Raw genomic sequence first — 20,486 nt, 5'->3', positions numbered from 1 at the left:
ACCTGAGCCTCCAATAACCAACTGGACTCCATATGAACTTCTCCACATCTCCTGTTATACTGAACTTACAGCCTCCTAACACACAGTATGAGTGCAGATCAATCCCGGCTATCTGTTATCAACCAGATGGGGATGGGTTCCACTGTTAAGTCTGGTTCCTCTCAAGGTTCCTTCCTATTACCATCTCAGGGAGTTTTTCCCTCACCACCGTCACCCTCGGCTCGTTCATCAGGGACGATCTGATCTGATCATTATAACTTATACATATTTTCTTACACATTTTATACTTATTTCATTAATTTTCTTCAGATTCTGTAAAGCTGCTTTTTGACGATGACCAGTGTTAAAAGTGATTGTAATAAAATTTTGTTGAATTGAACATTCAAACTCTTTTCTCTTTTAAGCAGAAGTGTTTTACTGCCGTGCTTTAAACAATAATAATAATTTAAACTGCTAATTATTCATACTATTGTATTGATACTAAAATTGGTGTAGGCTTCTAGAAGCATATGACCTGTAAAATTGCTGATTAAATACAAGCATTCGTGCAAAATTACCCCCATTTTTTATTAAAAATAAATAAATAAAAATCTGTAGTGTCTGTAACCATGTCAAATTCATGTTGCAATATCTTAACAATTTTGCATTTTGGAAAAATACACTTTTTCAGGTTGATGTCTTCTGAATGGCAGGTAAGATCATTGAAGGATTTGAATTCAAAGAAGTTACGGACACTACAACATAAAAGGGCATGAAACTGTAAATGTGTATGTGTATTAACAAAAAACGAAGGATACAGTAGATCAGGAGATAAGAAACATTAATTATTATGGAAAATGCTGTTATTTGATCCTGTTTTAAAAAAAATAATCACTTTTTGTGTGAGGTGGGACACTTTTTAACATGTTTTGGCCGAGTGTATACAAATAAAACTGTGCGTGAGATATTTGTATGATGATGATGATGATGATGATGCACAAGCTCCAATCACTACATGCACTTCACATGCACGTGTGTGTGTGTGTGTGTGTGTGTCATGCACATCCTCCTCTTGCATCAGTGCTGTACCGGGGGCGGAGGGACAGCGGGCTATAAAAGCGCACAGCCTCCATCAGAGAGGCGCGACGGTGTGCACCGGTCCTCCCGCACGGATTAACCGAGAGAGAGAGAGAGAGAGAGAGAGTATACACCATGCTCACCGCCTAAACTCTTTGTTTTAAATCACACACACACACACACACTCTCTTCCCTCCCACGGTTACTTTTTGTTCGGACTCACTGCGCGGATTTGTGTTTTATTTTATTTTTTTAATGCGCGTGTAATTGACCCCCCGCAGCCCTTTAATTCCCCGCACAGTACAGGAGGATGCTCGCGCTGACGCGGAGCTCGTGCTGGCTGCTCGCGCTGTTGTTGAGTCACGCGGGAGTCGGAGCGACCGGCCACAACAACAACTCCATCAAAGCGGCGCCGCTCGGAGAGGAGCCCACCGCCTCCTCCTCCTCCTCTTCCTCCGCCGCGTCCGCGCGCCCGGGCAGCAGCGCGCCTCACGCGCCCCACGCACCGCAGAAGAAGGCCAACGTGCCCGTGCAGGTAGGACAGGACAGGACAGGTGTCATATTCATATTCACATTATATTTGTCACATACACAGTCATACACAGAGCGATATGCAGTGAAATGCTTGTGTAATTAATCATCCAGGGGCAGGTGGGGAGTTAAGTGTTAGATAGATAGATAGATAGATAGATAAACTAGTTCACAGTTTATACAACAAGCAAGAGGAAAAGGTCCTGTAAAATTAAAAACACTGTTTGGCATTAAGGTGCATTAATAAGGTAAAAATAGCGTCAAATAATATAAAATACATAAACAGTACATGTGCATGATGATGGTATATACAGGTGGAAACCAAACTGTACATAAGGTTGTAATATTAATAAAAGAGAGAATGAAATGAAGGAAGGAAAAGACCATAGTGCAATGAAGACAGAATGTATATGAGCCAAAGGGAGCCCTAGGGTTAATAAAAAAAAAATAAAATAAAAAAAAATAATATATATATAAATCACATGCACTTACACTGTGGGCAGAAGCGCTGCACAATTTAATGGGGAAAAAAAGGAAAGAAAAGGAAAAATGTGTGTATCTATATTCATATAAATATATAAAATATATACAAATTTAAATAAATACATGGTAAGACTTGCAGTGAAATGCTTATGCAACTGCCCATGACCTTAAAACAATGGTTCCTCTGTGAGAATAAAGAATTCATTTTACTAGCAATTAAATAAAAAAAAAAAAATAAAAATAAAAAAAAAAATATATATATATATATATAAATATATATATATATATATATATATATAATATTTAAATAGAGAAATAAGAACATGAAAATAAAAGATGAAAAATGTACAATGTACTTTACCATGCTAATAAAACAGAATTGAAATAGAAGTTTTGCGCTACTACTAAGGGTAAACCTGATGTATCTCCAAAGATGCATGTAGAGTAAACCTCAAAATAATAAACTGAAGTGAAAAGAGAGAGCCAAAAGTCAAAGAGGAAGGCTAATTTCTAAAAGTTAATTCCAATGATTCTGTCGTGCACTGGGTCAGATCTAAACTACAATAATGCAATTAATGATGCACCTTTCGCATGCCGTTACACATCATAGGTAACATGAAGCTCGCCTTAGATTTACAGATTCATGTTTTTCTGGAAAGTGTGAAAAAATTAGAGTTTACTAATACCATAGAAATGGGAGATTGGAATAAAAAGATTTAAAAATAAATAAATTCATTAATGAATGAATAAATAATTACCAGATTGCAGATCTTCAACTGTGCGGCCAAATTTATCTTTCCATTAATTTTACTGTCATTTTTGCTTAATATTAAATTTTCTCTTTATTCCGTTCTGGCCAACATTAATATACTGTATAATGCTGTGATGCCTTTAAAGAGGCAGAATATTAAAAAGTGTATGTTCTACTGAACTGATTGTTATCATTAATCGAAAAAGCTGTTTCATAGGAAGTGCAGAAATTAGTTAAAAAATAAAAATCGAACATTTTTAAAACACAATTTCTTGAATTAGCTGTGTAGATTTGGTGCTTGTGTAAATGTTTAAAAAGGAAACAAACTTCCAAAGTGTTTACTGTGGATATGTGTGAATTAGACGGGCGGTGTCTGCTCTCTCCTCTCAGCCACAGTCCCATGAGAAACATTTAGATATTACCCGACTGATGTGTTTATTTCATGTCGCTCTAGACAAAGAAAAGTTGTTTTATAGCTTTAGCTGTCCTCAGAGTTGTCAGTCATGTGTTCGGACTAAACTGGCTTGTAAGTTTACGCACTACAGGAATGCTGCGCGATCAATTTTCATAATTTCCATGAAAAACTATGCAAAATGTAATATTACGTCACAAGAGGAATGACTGAAATGGGGGTTTGAAAGTTAGTAAGGTATAATAATTCATTAAATGATTATAACCATCATTGCTGTTAAACCTTAAGGACTTTAAAAATTAAAAACTTGACAGATTTTTGTCGAATTATGATGATAATTATGAGAGGGAAATGTCTGACATGCACGCATTTCGTATTGCGAAAACAATCATCAGTAAATACAGTGTTGGAGCCTGAACTGTGCGTACGTCAATGTGAAAACATAACACGTGGCATGCCGATTCACCAAGACTTACAACTGCCTTATAAACGTATAAAAAAGGTTTAATGTATTTTTTCTTATTATTATCTCAAATCAAGCACAGATTGGATTTATATTTTTTGCTCTAATATACTTTGCAAGTTTAGTAGATGTGGGAAAAAAGAGAAACCCCCATCCAAACCCCCTTGAAGCACTTCCATACACCAGGGAGCTGATCATGACTTATGTGTGCAGCAAACTCCCTGACATCATGTTTCTTGCTTGAAGATGTTCAAATTAATCATTCCTAAAATCAACGCTACAGACTCCCTGTTAAAAACTGAAAACATTATATTAATTATCGAACAACAAGTTCTGAAACATGGCATGGAAATAAGACTGAGGTCAGCACAGTGTCACATCATAAATCATGCTGCGCTGTCACATCAAAGGAAGAAAAACAAGCACTGTTGGTAAATGCATCTTGGGACAGCAAAATAAAAAAAATGCAGCTCTGGCACTGATAAACTAAGGTCTCTGTCTTTCTCGCTGTGTGTGGCGCTGTTTAGATTTCCAGATCTCCTCCGAGCCTTACGGTCGATAGCACTGATCCGTACGGATGATCTGTTTGGCACGGCGATATACACAGAGAGCGACTCCTTGTTGCGGAACAGAAACGCCGTGCTAGTCAGGCAAGCGAAGATGATCAGCAGTGGAGCTGGTGCTTTATGTAAAGCAGGATGGAAGCATCCATTCATGTCCATACTTTAATTTTATCAGTGCTTGAGGCGCTGACCCGTTCCGCTGACCCTCTCAGCCCGTCTAAAGTGCTTGTTTATGACCTGGGTAAATAAAAGATAACGGCGTCGGCGCTGGCGAGGGAAAGTGTGGCCTGTGGATTCCACTAGCTCGATGCGTATATAAGGAAGGTTCAGCTAAACAGCAGCAGGGATTTATTCTGCAGCTTTTCACTCTCACCCCGGTGTGATGTACTGAACCTTATTAAGATTAGTGATGCTGGGAGTCAGAAGTGTTAGACTGATGGAAAGCTGGCCTAAATCCTGCAACCTTGGAACTTCATGCAAGACCTAGAATTTATGACAGATGAGGTGCTGATCGCGGCTTTTATCGCCCTCTGGACAGAAGGTGACTCACTGGAGTGTTGGACGAGTTCTAAGAAGAAATTCACCATCTCGGCGGTTTTGCTAGGCTTCCTGATAAATGTCTCGTCTTTAGAAAGCTGCTCATCCCCTCGAGGGCTCCAGATCTCTATCATTAAAGGATAAGTGGTGGATCTAAACATAAGCTTGCAATAAATAAGTCCCACTTGTTTACGCTAATACACTGCGAATTAGACGTGTAAGGGAAACGGGCCACACAGGGTTGTGCAGCGATGCCAAAAGAGAAGCAGTTCGTTTGTGTTTCTGTCACATTAGTGAATTGGGCCAGGAGTGTGTAAGCGCACTCTTTGGCACTCTGTTGATAAGGATTTCCTCAATATAAATAATAATAGTATCTGGTTTTCCCATTTTCCTTCCCCAAAGACTCATAAATCATAAAAGCATCAGTTGAAACATCGGAAGTCACAGAGTGTTTCGGGTTAAAAGAAACCCCCGGTGGGAATTTTGAGAAACGTTCCGTGGGTGGGCAGATTGTTTTTTTGTGCTTTTGCCAAAAAAACAAGGAACTGGCATAGACATGGCATGCTTCACTCCTTTAACTTTGAATGCACCAGGGATATGGATTCAGGTTCAACCCTGCATGAACATAAGACCTGTTTCTCATCAGCAGCTGAGTTTCCTCTTCTTTTTTTCTTTCTTTTTGGAAACCAGTCCCCTTATTTAATTTGACACGGTGGTTCTGTTAACGAGAGCGGGGACCAGATTGTTTGGATCTGGCTTGTAAAGAGAAGAGAGGAAACAGGTCTCTGCTGCCCCCTCTGGGGTTAAGTGGCTGTTTAGTGATCCTAACGAGCTGAGAGAGTGAACTAAACCAGCCCGAGGTGTGACGGCTCGTTAGCGCTAGCTGGGCTAATCACACCTCACTCGCTCTCCTGCGAGCCGGCGAGACGCCACGGCCGCTTCCACCTGGCTTAAAGCACCTCGCGGCCTTTATGATCTCCCGAGCTTGTGAGGTTGAGAATCCAATTATCCACGCTCATTAAAAATATTCATTTCCTCTCTCGCGTTACGTCGCCGTTTCTCATAGGCTGCCCGGTGTTTATGTAAATCGTGTTAAATGAGTGACAGGCTCACGTTTAAAAGTGGCCCTTTAGGGGTTAGAGCACACATGTTTTGTGGTCGAGGGATTAACCTTAAACTTGGGCTTCAAACAGCGAGAGAAAGTGCAGGCCGCCTCTGTGATCTGGTCCTCATGGCCTTTGAGGCTGGATAGTGTTTGTTTGCTCAGTGACATCGTTTATTTTACTCCGGGAAACCTCTCCCAGCTCATGAACACCATTCATGGTGTCGGGTGTCCATTCTGATTCCTCAAGGTCGGATCCGGAGAGGCCGAGAGGCCCGGGAGTTCACAAACCTCACGTGTGAAACAGCAAACCCTTTCACAATTACACGTTTAGACTTGATCTCGACGTGATCTCGATTATATTACTTTATTTACTAACCTTTCTCGGGAGCGTATTATGGAATGGTTTAGTCATCAGTACTGCTTAGAGATGATGATTTAGCCTGCGCTGAATGACAGCTCAAATCTGTTAAGCCAAGAGCTCAGTGGTCGCCGGGTTTCACGTTGGAGAAGTAAAACAAAGGCATCAGAGTGTTCTGGGTATTGTGGAGGAAAAATATTGAAAAGAAGTTTTAAATCAAAGGCTGTAAAGGGGTCAAGTCTTCAGAATTCAATCTTCTCAACAGATGAATTATAGACTGTATGTATATAAGCTTATCATATTAAAGCTGAAGTTATAGGTTAAATGTTATTACTGAGTTTTGGTACGTGCAGTAAAACTAATTGCAATGTACTGTATGTAGATATTAAAATAAAAATTGGATCAGAAGGTCAGGAAGAGGTGCTAGCATAAACATTTCAGGTTTAAATATGGGTTTCATAAAATGTGTTAAGATTATTTGGGCGCTTTCCTATTAAAACATCTTCGCAAGTACCAGAGTTTTTTCAACTTGATTGTTTAAAAATATATTAAATAAAAACTCATAATGCTTAAAAATATTTTTAGATTTAGTTTTAAAATTAGATGTCATTACTTTTAATGTTGAAGGCTGTCCATAAAGTAAATATGTTTCTGTTACCACATTCAGTATGTCAAGTAGTCTTACCCTTACAAGTCTCACTTTCCCTCTGTGTCTAGAAGTTAAAGGGACAGTTTGTGTTTTTTTGCAAGTCTTAGCCTATAAGTGCATCATACCAGGTCGTGGTCGTTATAAATGTTCCTGCTCTGCACACTGAGCGTGAAGTTTCTCACCCTGAAGGCGAGTACAACGTAATCAGCACCAAATTCCACAACCCTCGTTCCAGGCATTCCAAGGTTCACCTGAGACTCAGAATGAAGCTCCTGGAGTCCTACTGAGATAAAGCCGGTTGATATCTTTCAAAGTTGAAATGTATATAGTACAAATTTAACTAGTTTATTTCCCCAGAGCTAGCCGTATGACTAACTGGAACTAGGACTCTGTGCAAAAAAAAATGACCCCAGTTCTACCAGGGGTCTGGTTATACCAGGGGTATACTGTACCAGGGTGCCTCAAAGATTTAACCACCTTTAATTTAAGGCAGACTTACAGCTGTAACTTACTCCTTTCTATAAAAAGGTTTCAGCTTTTGCCTCTAAAAGTTATCAAATGCTGACAACGGAGACTCCTTCCAAAAACGTTGACATAACATCTCCTCTAAAAAAGATTCACCATTTCAACAACCAGTTCAAAAATCTCTTTAGCAGTGACTGTTTTTGCATGTCTTCATATTTTGGCAAAAGGTCACATAAGGTTCTGAAGTTTCTTGAATATTATGGGTTCCATTAAAATTCAGTTTCTTGTAGGTTGACTGTAAGGCATTATGACATAATACGAGCATGATAGTTCATATGAATGCAATTTACAGCAGGTCAAGGCTTGCTATTGCTTACGGGCCACAAAATTCATTACTGTCTCTTGCACAGAAATTATTTTCCTATTGTTTGTTTTTGCTCCAGAAATATGACTTCATTTTGCTGATTAATGATTCACTCGAGTGATTCACTATGGAAGTTCCTGTGTGGCTCATTTTGAGACAAAACCTTAGATGTAAAGCAATCGTTTTTTTATTCTAGTTTATCTAGACGGGCTGTTCAAGTCGAAGCAGGGCTTGTGGTGAATTGTCTCATGAATGAAGGTGTAAAAGCCATCGACGTTTACAGAAGACTTAAAGCTCAGTACGGTGATGAGACTCTTAGCCGCAGTAAAACATTTGAACGGTGCAGAAGAAACACATCTGTCACATCTGTCTGTTTCAGACGTGAAGTGAAGCAGACAGTCCGATCACAGTCCGTCGTACTGAGAAAAACTTTCCACCTTGATGGTGTCCAAGCTCTAGTGAGACACTGGGATAAGTGCATTAGTGTATCAGGGGATTATATAGAGACATAAAGGGAGTGTTTACTCTCAGGACTGAGTCCTGTTATTGTGTACAATCAAAAGTCCCGGTTTGACTCGAACACCCCTCGTATCTATCTATACAATGTAAATGAAGTTTGATCAATGGTCCCTGTTTTATTTGAACAGGTTTTTGATTTAAACTGACATGAATCCATCAGGAAATAAAACACGCCAACTGTGCGTTAGACGTCGTGTAGCAGCGAATCCAAATGTTTCAAACAACAAAATTCAATGGAACAAGTACAATAATCTAAAGTTACATTTAAACACATTGAGCTGTTTTGAATCTGCATTAGCTTTAGGGATCATTTTTCGAATGTCAACGAGGATCGCAATTAAGACTCAGGGTCACCGCTCTGGGCGGAGAATTCAATACCGAAGTTTGATTTCCTGGCAGATGAACTCATGATCGGCCTAGGATGAAATTAAATGCAGATCCCAGCGTATGTACCGATTAATTGCTATGCGGAGTTTTAATGTTCAATCTGTGTGATTTCTAAACATATTGAAACATTTAAATTAAATTAAATTAATATCGATCAGGTTTTAAAGAAATGACAGCATGAGATATGAGATTGAATTACAAGTTCAACTAGGTCATCACACACACACACACACACACACACACACATGAACACACTTGTATTGATCTTTATGCATGATTATTTGTTTTAGCTTGTTCTGAACTTGCATGCATTTGGTCAAATTTAAAAATAATAGGAATGTACACCATGATTTCTCCTGAGTGCATCACTGAACATGACACAACATCCACATGCAGAGATATTCGTAATAGAAATCTAATGTTCTCATAAAAGGCTGGTTGCTTAAAGCTCCCATATTTGACTATTTAACGAGAGTGTTTCTGTTAAGGTCCCCACTAAGATACCCTTCGGGTAATGCATTGTGCCCTTTAATTCACTCCTCCTCCAGACGTGCAACAACCCAGGGGACGGGATCTTCTTATATTATGTCACAAAAGGGGAAGATACAGTTGGTTTATACAAAAATGGGAAAAAGCACAACAAAAGTGTGGAATGTTTTCAAATGTATTTTGTTAAAAACGTTTCTAAAACTGCCAGCATTTGTGAAACCAAAACAAAACAAATAGACGCCACTATTTTAGTTTAATAAACTGGTTAGTTTCTCCTATATTATTGTTCCGTACGAATTTAGCAATCACACTGAAATATCCTCGGAAAAAAGGGGACGGGTATGATCGGAGACCTGGTGTCCTAGATTTGACTCAGGTGAAAAAATGTCCGTCTGGTTAGCATTAGAAATGTTTTCCTTCATGTTACTGCAACGTCTGAAAATTTGGTTTGACGTTGCTTAGAGAGACCGCACACAGGTATGAAATTTCACACCGTTTTGCCTCAGAATATAATGTGGATCCCAGGTCTGTGAAATGTTAATTTCTTGAATTTGTTATAGAGTTTCTGTATAATCTCAAAGAACAGCTGTAATGTCTCTCAGCCCTCTTTCTGGAAACTGTGTGTGTGTGTGTGTGTGTGTGTGTGTTGAGTCTAACTGATTGAAATCAAAATCTAGCATTTCAACAATAAAACAAGTTAAAGCAAGGCGAGTTATAAATGCATTTCCTAAAATGTAAAACCTGTTGCTTTTAGCCGAGAGTCGTTTAGATCTGATCCTCAGAAGAGGAACTTTAAAGATGTTGTGTGAGACTCGATCCGTCTCTTTGTCTCTAGGTGTACAGCAGTGAGAAACAGTGCAGCAGCGATAAGGACTGTGCGGTCAGCAGTTACTGTCACACGTCTCAGCATGCTCCATCGCGGTGCGCGCCCTGCCGCCGGAGGAAGAAGCGATGCTCCAGAGACGCCATGTGCTGCCCTGGGAACCGCTGCAGCAATTGTACGTACTGTAAGATTCATCAGTTCATCCTGAAGATGTTCAGGGTTCTTATGTATGTTTCATATATATATATATATCATTTCTTAAAATAAGTTTACCAGAAACAATTATAAGATTATTAAGCTTATGTCTAGCCAGATATTACAAACTGTTTTAAAATGAAATGAAACTCCTTCTTGCTTTAAATCTGTATATTTAATATGTATATATAAATTATCAATGCTTAAAAGTTTAGCATTTGACTAGAAAAAGCTTAATAATCTTTGTTGTAATCCTATTTTAATAAATTGTACATCAATTCAACTATATTCAATATATTTTAACTTACTATCAGATATCGTATGTTGCAGTGCAGAAATGTAGTCCGAGGTGAAGTTATAATATGTGTCCATAAGTAACTAGTGTATCATTTGTTCTGGTTATTTTATTGAGAAAAATTTTGGACATGAAACCCGAAAATCAAAGAACAAACAAAATGAAAAAAAAAAAAAAAAATATATATATATATATATATATATATATATATATATATATATATATTAGCTCAATCAGTGTATCATTGGCTCATTCGTTTTTCACAAAAGTGAGCAACAAGTTCAATTCTTGTTAATGTTGTCGCAATGTTGCTATTTATTTCTGCCCCAATAAGAAACTTAAGAAATAGTAGCTATGTAGCTATAACATCTAAAGCTAACTAGCTTAAACATAAAACAAATCAAGCAATTATTTTCCTTTTTAAAGTGTTACCTTCTTTGTTTTGTAGTAGCTTCATTGGCAGATTAGCAAAACTAGCTACCTGTACAATGATCTGTGCTACTATTTTTTCAATATTTTTCATGATTTACTTTCCTTCAGTAAAGTTTAATAGTACAGACCAGAAACCCTAAAAAAGGGCACTCTGACACTTTTTTGTTAAGTTTGCCAAACAAAAAGTGCGGCTCAAATAAAGAGGGCAAATGGACAGCTGCTATGGGGACTTGAGCCAACCCTGTGCATGTCCATGATCCATATTCACTTTTAATGAGAGGTGACATGCAAAACAGGATGACATTGTGTCAATTAATACAGTCAAAAATTTAATTTATTGTTTCCGATACACCACATATAAGATTGGTAAACTTTTCCAGACATTTTTTAAAGCTTGAAATAGACCTTTTCTGTTGGTAAAAAAAAAAAAAAAAGCAATATGATCTGGAAATAAAATAAGAAAATTTAATCTGTCTAAAAAAGTTTAGATAGATTTATTGGTTTTAACCCTTTATGGGGCACTCATTTATATAGTTTAAACTATATATACAGTTATATATACTTCAGATCTCCAAAGTTTTAAAGTAAAGAGATATAGTTTCAAACTTCAATACTACAAAAATCAATACTTTTTGTAACACTTTTTTTGTGTTTTTTTTTCTTTTCTTTTTTTTTTTAAATGTTTCATTGTTGAAATTTTTATGTTGCAAGTAACGGTCAGTGAAGTTACCCATTTAAAGTAATAAATGGGTAACTTCTATAAAGCATATATGATAGATAGATAGATAGATAGATAGAAACAAAAATACCTATTTTCTACAAATGTTTTTTTTTTCTTATACTGTTTTTTTTTTTCTAATACTGCCACAGACGTTACCAAATGCGTTACTTTTTTTCCTTTAATTAAGGGTTAAAACTAATATTTAACATAACAAGGAATATTAAATCAATATGACTAAATGTGTATTTAAGATATTTAAGGTAGAATCGGTCTTTACAGTTATTTAAGTGAGTTGTTTGAATTTGTCGGCTTGACACGTCATGCCCAATTTGCATATGTCTGTTGTTGGCACAAAATGTCACATAGACATTTGTTATTGTGAACCGGGTGTTGGGAGGTGGTAGTGTAGAGCCGCACCACATGCTAAGAATACCATTCCGTCAGCACGGATTAGATTCAGCTGTCAACATGTTTAGAATGTCTTTGATGTCAGTCAAAATATATAACAAAACGTTTCTTTTGTAAATGAGACACTTTTTGTTTTAATAATTAATGTGTACTGTATATATATTGTATGTATATGTTTCATTTACAGCAGGAATACATTTTACAGTATTAAAGTGTTTGTATGATGATGTGATTATGAGTATGTCTCATAAATATCCATTAAACCCATAAGCAATATTTCTAGACAACTCCTCCTGAACGTTTGCACGGTGCCAGTGACACTGATGCCCCGTTCTTCTTCCCGTCTTTAGCTATCTGCGTCGCGTTCCCTGAGAACCTCAAGACCCATCACATCTCGGATTTAAAGGAGCAGAAAAAGCTGAGCAAAGACAAGGGCTGGAAGAAGAGCGGGAAAGTCCAGACCAAGGTCTCCCTTAAAGGTAGGGGAATTCACATCAAATTCTTTTTTATTTTCATGTCTGTGGGCTTCTGAAACCAGTTTGGAGAGTTCTGCATATTTCTGTGCAGTTGTCATGTGTGACCTAAGCTCGTGCCATTGATTGTGTTTGTGAAAAGGGAGCGCCAGACATTGAAAGCAAACATAATTGTCTGTTGCTGGTAAATGAAGCGAACACTGATCATTCAGCACAGCTGGAAGCGTGCACCTCGCCACAGCGCACAACTGATCCTCCTAGTGCTCTGCTTTCTGGTAGACGGGACAAACGGACAAATATAACGGCATGCATTCAGTAGTTAGCGGTGTGCAGCTCAGCGTAAATGTAAAGTCACAAATGTCTGGACATTTAACTCTATCCTGTGAGTTTGGGTTAGGTATAAATATCTGCTGAAAGAGTCCTAAAAGTGAAACACTGTCAATGTTTATGGTTAAGTGATTTCCTACTCAGCTTTATTGCAGAATGAAATGCTCTCTTTTATTCATGAGTCCAGAAAATTGTATTGATATAAACCTTTTTTTGCGGGATATGGTTGACATACAGTTCAGATAAAAACAAATAAAACAACAACAACAACAACAAAATGCTCGACACGCTGTGGTTTTGTTCGGGCAGCGATGCCATTCGGGTTACGTGTTGAATCAGCAGGAAACAACATTGCAAAGAAATCTCACATGACCCAGTAATATATATATATAAATATTTGCTATGCTAATTATCCCACCGAAAGAGTAATCAAAGTCACCTGACAAGCAGCCGGACTGAGCTGATAAATAAATTAGGAAGTCGTTTGCTGCGACTCTTTGAGGCCTCGTATCTCTCTCTCTCTCTCTCTCTCTCTCCCTTTATATTCGTACCCTCCAAAGCAATGTTAAATGCAGTGTAACAACCAGAGCTCTGGATGTGTTTAAACTCCTGTAAGAGTACGCCAAAACAATGTAATGGTCTCATTTTCCCTCCGTTCCCTCTGGACAATTTGGATTCGCAGTACTTCCTCAGCAGAATTGCTTGATTGCTTACAGTGAGGTTATTACAGCAAGAACAGGGGGTGGACGATACCTACAGGCTTCACAAATAGCATAATTCAGTTTGGATAATGTAATAAGTCCATGTGTTTGTGGTGTGGCATGTAATCCACATGTTGAACTTTATTATCCATGGAATATGTAATGTCTTTTCCCTGAAGTTTAAACCATGTAAAGTTCAAACCGTATTCGCTCAAGGGTACAGCGTTGGCTCTTAAAGATACAATTTTCCAAGCTTAAGGACCCAGACTTTTTAGCATGTACTAATTTTCCACTCTATTTTACTACTTTTACCACTTTCCTAGAAAATCAGGATCTTCCCACACAGGTTCTACATAGAGTCTTTCCATTTCTAAGAAACCATTATGTTCCAAATTAAAGAATATAGAAAGGTTTACTAAGATAAATTCAATGGTACCATTACCTACACTATTGTGAGATGATATGATTTTTTAAGGGCTCTTTGGATGGATAATGGTCCTTGTTTCTAGACAGGGTCTACATAACGCCATTACAACGCAACCAACCTCCATAAAATTCTATATTAAATTATTTATCAACTTTGCACCGGCCTAGTAAGGACAAGCAAGTAAAGCATTAAAAGTCATATCATTGAGTTCCTGTATATTATATTTCCCATGAGCTTAGGAAAAGGGTTATACCCAGCACCCTGAGGATTCTTTCAGTTGTAGACCCTGGTTTGAGGTTTCATGGTTCGGAATTAAATTTTGAGTTCATGGAACTAAAGGTAGAAAGAAAACCATTAACCAACCAAAGAACCCGTGAGGAACCATTAAGTAGGAACAAAATATATAACATATCTGTACATTATTTAAAGAAACCTTTAATATAGAACCATAACAGGTTTTTGGGTTGCAAAAGTGTATGAAGAACCTGTATAGTAGTACATCTCCTTTTCCAAGAGATTTTTAAAGTTTCTAAGATTCGCTAAATCAATTTACAAAGAAGTGAGCCATTTAATTTTTTTACCTTTGCCAAGTCTTGGAGGAAAAGTCGCATCTTGCACCTTGAAGGATTCTTTGGTTTGCAAATGTTTTATGTAGGACTTATTGTTGTTGGTTTAAGTAGAAGCTTCCTAGAAAATCTAGAACCATTGTATCCCAGTTGACCAGAAGAAAATGTCAGAGTATTGAGTTTTAAAGGCCTTATATAAAAACTTACAATGGCGAGTTGTTGGTTCAAGTAAACCATAGAATTATTAATAATCCAAAGAATTCTGGAGGAATATGGGTAGTTAAAGGTACAAAGCATGAACATGGACATAATTCTGGTTGCTTTCTCCAATATTACTGAAAAACATACATGGTGTAATCCAACACCCCAGTCTTTAGGCTGTAAAGGAACTAAATAAGAACTCATTAGAAACTCTTTGGAAATGAGGTTAACATAAAAAAGTTAGCTTTTCCAGAATCTAAGATGTTTCCATCTAGAAGATCCTAACAGCACAGGGTTGTTGGTTAAAGCAGGAGCTCTTAAAAAAATCTAGAACAATAAGTCGTCCAAAAAGTATAAGCATAATCTTCTAAAAGTTTAGAAGGTTGAAAAGAGTACCTTAGTAGTACCCTAAGAGTACCCTACCAATTGGAAACCTTTGTTAACCCAAGAAATATGATGTAGTCCCATCAATGTAATGAAGTGCAAAATAAAATGTTTTCTAACCAAGTGTTCCATTCCCACTGTAACATTTTTACCAGGTTGTTTCAATGATTCAGCCGTAGCACGAATATAAATAAAACATTTGACTGGTTTGTGCGTAGGTCACGAGGGCGACCCGTGTCTGCGTTCCTCAGACTGTTCAGAGGGTTACTGCTGTGCCCGTCACTTCTGGACCAAGATCTGCAAGCCGGTGCTGCGCCAAGGCGAAGTGTGCACCAAACAACGCAAGAAAGGCTCGCACAACTTGGAGATCTTTCAGCGCTGCGACTGCGCCAAAGGCCTGGCGTGCAAAGTGTGGAAGGACGCCACGTCTTACTCCAGGTCCAGACTGCACATGTGCCAGCGGACCTGAGAGGAGCGAGGGAGCGCCGGCGAACGAGGGAACTGCAACCGGAATGTGTCCCGTGTTCCCTCCAGGGAGCGAGGTGGAGAGGACGTCCTCTTCCCAGGACTCAGAAATATGTGAAGGGGAAACATGGATAAGCGAGAAGAGATAACAGTGAGACAGAGATTAATCTGGGCCAGTGTGTGTGTGTGTGAGTGTGTGTGTGTGTGTGTGTGTGTGTGTGTGTTTTGTATGTGTGCACATGCTTGTGGATTTGTAATGAATGATTGGCATTCGATGATTGAGGTTCATGATGAGATTCAGCTTTGGGTCGTTGTTTTTATTTTATTTTTACAAAGCATCTAATCATGATTTATTTTGCTGCACATGTTTTAAAGAGATTTATTTGAAAGCCATATTACTTACTGCCTTAACAACAGGTAATAAGGGAATGAAATAATTTCACTGTCTGTATGAATTTAGGCTTGACGGCGATTCAGGACAGGACCGAGTTCTCCAGCGCACAGATTTCAGGCACATTCTGCCAGGCGTCAGGATAATCTATCAGAAATGACCACTATGTTCCGTGGATTCTAGAAAAACACACACACACACAATATCTTCTTACTGTCCTGTTATACACTTTAGTAGGCTATATAACCACATGTTCATATCTGTTAGGTCAACCGCATCTCATTTCAAGCTTATTACTTTTTTATAAGCACTCATTGTATTTGTATATTGTCAAGAAAAAAAAAATGCACACCGTCACTTAGTCTCATCAACGCTTGAAATTGCAAAGGTACCATGCTGCTTTACTGATACAGGGCTGTATTCAGTGTTGCTGATTGAAGTCCACAAAGTGCATCAATATTTAAACAGGGAGATATGTGTGTACGCTTATAAAATAGCACTTGATCCAGCATATCCTATCATTTTACCTTTTATTTATTCATCTCACGCTTATTGACAACTTAACAGCCGGAGGGTCGTCAGAATGACTGCACAGGATATTTGGTTATTTTCCCATGATGTTTTTTTTTCTCGTTTTTTCATTTTTAGTATAATTAATAATCCGATGTGCGACCCTGTATAGGAAACCCGTCCACGGTTAGAAGGTTAAGCTGCCCAAGTATTCGTCTGTGATGCTTCCAGCTCATTTTAATTTATACTTACAGTACAGTACAGTACATGTCAGATGTCAGATTTTTTTTTCATTGCCTTTAAAGGGATGGTACTATTAATTAATTATTAGTGTCAATTTTATGTATCTAATACTGGCTCTAAATTGCACTACGGCATTTTTTTGTGTTTGTGTATTCGCAGCGTAAAAACGGTAAGAGAATGGAACTGGACTTAGTACTGATCCATCGCTCAAGTTGAGAAAACTGGGTCTAGAATTGTGTTTAACCGAAACGTGTCTTCTGAATCACGCATAAAGGGGAACGATTAGCTCTGATGAGTCTCCAGTGTGTGTGTGTGTGTGTGTGTGTGTGTGTGTGTGTGTGTGTACAAAGGGAAAAAAACATAAGGTAAAAACAGAGTACATAGAGTACTTAAATAGTTTTAAAAAGGCTTTATATAGAAACGTACAATGGAGGGTTGTTGGTTCAAGTAAGCCCCAATAAAAAGCTAGAGTTATTAATAATCCAAAGATCCCTGGAGGAATGTGGGAAGATAAAGGGGACAAAACATGAACATGGACATAATTTCAGTTACTTTCTCCAATATTACTGAAAAACAAACATGGTATAATCCAACACCCCAGACTTCGGGTTTTAAAGAAAACGAATGTTGAAACCAAAAACATAAGGCGGAAAAACATTCCTTTCTTGTGTTCATTGTTGCATTAACAAGAACTTAAACTGGATTAAGTTTAATTAAATTGGCCAACTGGATTCTTCGCCCATTGTGAATTAATGTAGGAAGATACCCCGCCCCCTGGGTTTGTCTCTCTCTCTCTCTCTCTCTCTTTCTGGTGGGGTTTGGGTTAGTAGAAGCTCATTTACATACTGTAGACACTGAATCAGTGACTTTGGAAGAGGAGTAAAATTAAGGTAGTCAAAGTGAGCTCAGTGGTTAAAGTGTTTGACTGCTGATTGAAATTTAAACGTCGCAAGTCACCAAGTCGCCCCTGTTGGGCCCTTGAGCAAGGCCCCTAACCCCTTAACTGATCGGGTACATAATGAGAGAAAAAATGTAAAGATCTGCCAAACACACACACACACACACACACACACACACACACACTGCGAGAGCTCCTTTAACTTATCAAAGAATTCTATAAGTAAAATATGGGACCTTTAAGTACAGAGATTTGTTCTAAATGCACAATTTCTGTATTAAACCCTATTAATCATGTGCTTGACTCAACTCTGAATACAGCCATGAGTGAACAGTGGCATGGGTTACAGTTTACACATTCTCACGGGCCTTGAATATGGTTTCAACTAAAGTGCGAACTGAGGATATGCTGAAGTGCAGGGTAGTGCTCTGCGAAACCTCTCCGGAACTTTTCTCTCTTTTTTCTTTCCTCCCCCTTTTTTCCATAGAATGCCATTAATAACTAAAATATGCATTGAAAATCCAGGAATTAGGCACTGTTGTTTGTTTTACAGATGTTGCCTATTTGTATGAGGCAGGATCTTATGATCTTAGTCTGTTTTCACTCGGCAACATCCGCTGCCATCAAGAAAGCACAAACACATGAAAGGTTATTGACTCGTGACAACACCTTCCAAATATGGATCCAGGATCTACAGGCGTGTACAGGAACACAGGATAGGGTTTCCGGGGGGGGGGGGAAATTATTACATCATCGCGAAGAAAACTAAACATCTTTATTAATAAAGTTGCTCATTTTCTATACGAACACTTCCGACAGATTTACTTTGCGTTGGAAATATTTAAATTCTAAAACCGTGTTTACAGCGAGAGACGTTTCTGTACAGGTCGTCTGATAAAAGAATCTGCAGGTTCACAAAAGTGCCTTTTAATTGTGAATTTTAGATTGAATAACTTTAGCCAATAATATTCGATATAATTACAAATTGTCTATTTTGTGAATCTTTTTTTTTATTTTTATTTTTTATTGTATTTTCCTATCAGTTAATAAAGAAGTAATAAGCTCTTATTGTAAATAACAAGTTAACTGAAATGAATTGTATTTAAAAGCCATTGTATATCATGTACATATGATGATGGGAGTTATGGAGGCTGTGCGTCTCGGTACGCAGCTCTGATTAATAGCAGCCGGTGTGGAATCTAAAGCATGTAAAGCTCCTTTTCTAGGAGAGTTTAGAGTACATTTAAGTGCAGAACGCCTGTTCTTTAAATCTTCACTTTCGTCCACACAGTTGCATTTAAGATATATAAAGATCTCCATAGAGAATTATTACTATTAAATTATTTTTAGAACACCTTTAACTGTTTTGTTCAGATTGTTTTTAATGAGTTCATATTGTGCAGTTGTTTTCTACAGCTTTTCCTGCAACAAAAAAAAACATGGATTGAACTGGTGCCCTATTTCATTCTTTCTCCAGTGTATATTTACAATGTTTAAATGATTAAAGAATGTATTTTGTATTATAAGCCTGACTCTTAATTTCTGAATCCTGAAATATGTTCATTGAAATTGTAATTTGAAAATGGACAAATGCTCTCTCTTCCCTAAAAGTAATAGAAATAATAATAATAATAATAATAATAATACCCAGTGATGTAAAAACTCAAATTCTAATTAAATTTGTCACGCACAGAGTTTTACACATTATGTGTCATATAAAGTATGAAATAATAGAGGAAAAAAATATATATATAGAAATATAGAAATACAAAATAAAAAAATATGGAAAAATGTACAATATGTACAAAAAATACAATTGAATTAAATAGAAATGACATTTGGTTATTTGGTATATATATTAATATATATATATATATATATATATATATATATATATATATATATAGTACAGCAGTACAGTACAGCATTTAAAGATGAAAATTAGTTAGATGGATGTTGGTTTGTATAGTTTAAATAGGCACTATACTACTAATACTGATAATAATAATAATAATAATAGTAGTAGTAGTAGTAGTAGTAATAATAAAGAGCACAGGTGTACAATGGTGTGAAGATGGAACTGGATTATTTTTATCATTATTATTATTATTATTATTATTATTATTATTATTATTATTAAGAGCAACAACAAATTTAAAATACTTAACGGTATTAATAAGCAGACTATGAACCATATTGATGAACAGCTTTTACATGGTTATATGTTGATTTTCATAAAAAAAATAAAGAAATGCAAAGTGCCAGATCTACTCTGTGTACATTTTACATTTTATAGCCGAGATTTTAAAAAGATTTCACCAATGATCGACATGCTTCGGATCAAAACGTAAAACAGAACTCTACGAGATCTCTTTCAGTTTATTGAAAAGCTCCGAGTCGAATCGTGCCGGTTCGAGTGCATTCACTGTAAGTGATCTTTATTCAAGCTGACATTTATTGCTCCTTATAGACGGCCGTCTTGCGTTGCAAATAAGCAACCTGTGTGTTTCCCCCCACCGCTCGAGGACCCGCCGCCATTTTCACGACTGGGTTCACATTTACAGGTCTGACACGTCTATAAAAGTCAGCGCAGACTGCAGACTGGGTCTTTGTGCGTCTGGCTGACTGGGCAGAACGTTAGGCAGAAAATACAGAGCGTTTATTCCCCCCAAAAAAACCTTTTAACATGAGAAACCAGCAGCGGTGCTGGCGCTCTGTATATAATTCCCCTCTGACCGAGGAACCAGGCCTTAATTGTGTCCGCTGTAAAGCGTGTCTCCTGCTGTGACTCTCAGATGGACGTTTTGAAGTCAAACAAATATGAAACTCGCAGCTCTTGGATTCTGTAAAATTTCAGCGCCACTTCAGAGCGACGTGAAGCAACAAAATAACTC

At 37.5% G+C, this 20,486-nt stretch overlaps 1 protein-coding gene across 1 annotated transcript; it reads left to right on the top strand.

Moving 5' to 3' along the window:
- Window positions 1-1,134: 1,134 nt before the first annotated feature.
- On the top strand, window positions 1,135-17,012 carry dkk2 (dickkopf WNT signaling pathway inhibitor 2). The gene is made up of 4 exons (XM_053502972.1): window positions 1,135-1,591; window positions 9,968-10,130; window positions 12,357-12,485; window positions 15,304-17,012. Exons 1-4 carry the CDS (start codon window positions 1,367-1,369, stop codon window positions 15,552-15,554), a joined length of 768 nt encoding a protein of 255 aa, XP_053358947.1. The 5' UTR covers window positions 1,135-1,366; the 3' UTR covers window positions 15,555-17,012.
- The last annotated feature ends 3,474 nt before the right edge of the window (window positions 17,013-20,486 follow it).

Source organism: Clarias gariepinus, chromosome 8, assembly GCF_024256425.1.
Source record: "Clarias gariepinus isolate MV-2021 ecotype Netherlands chromosome 8, CGAR_prim_01v2, whole genome shotgun sequence".
Classification (NCBI taxonomy): Eukaryota; Metazoa; Chordata; class Actinopteri; order Siluriformes; family Clariidae; genus Clarias; species Clarias gariepinus.
The sequence above is the reverse complement of the archived record's forward strand: the minus strand, read 5'-3'. Positions and strand labels throughout refer to the sequence as shown.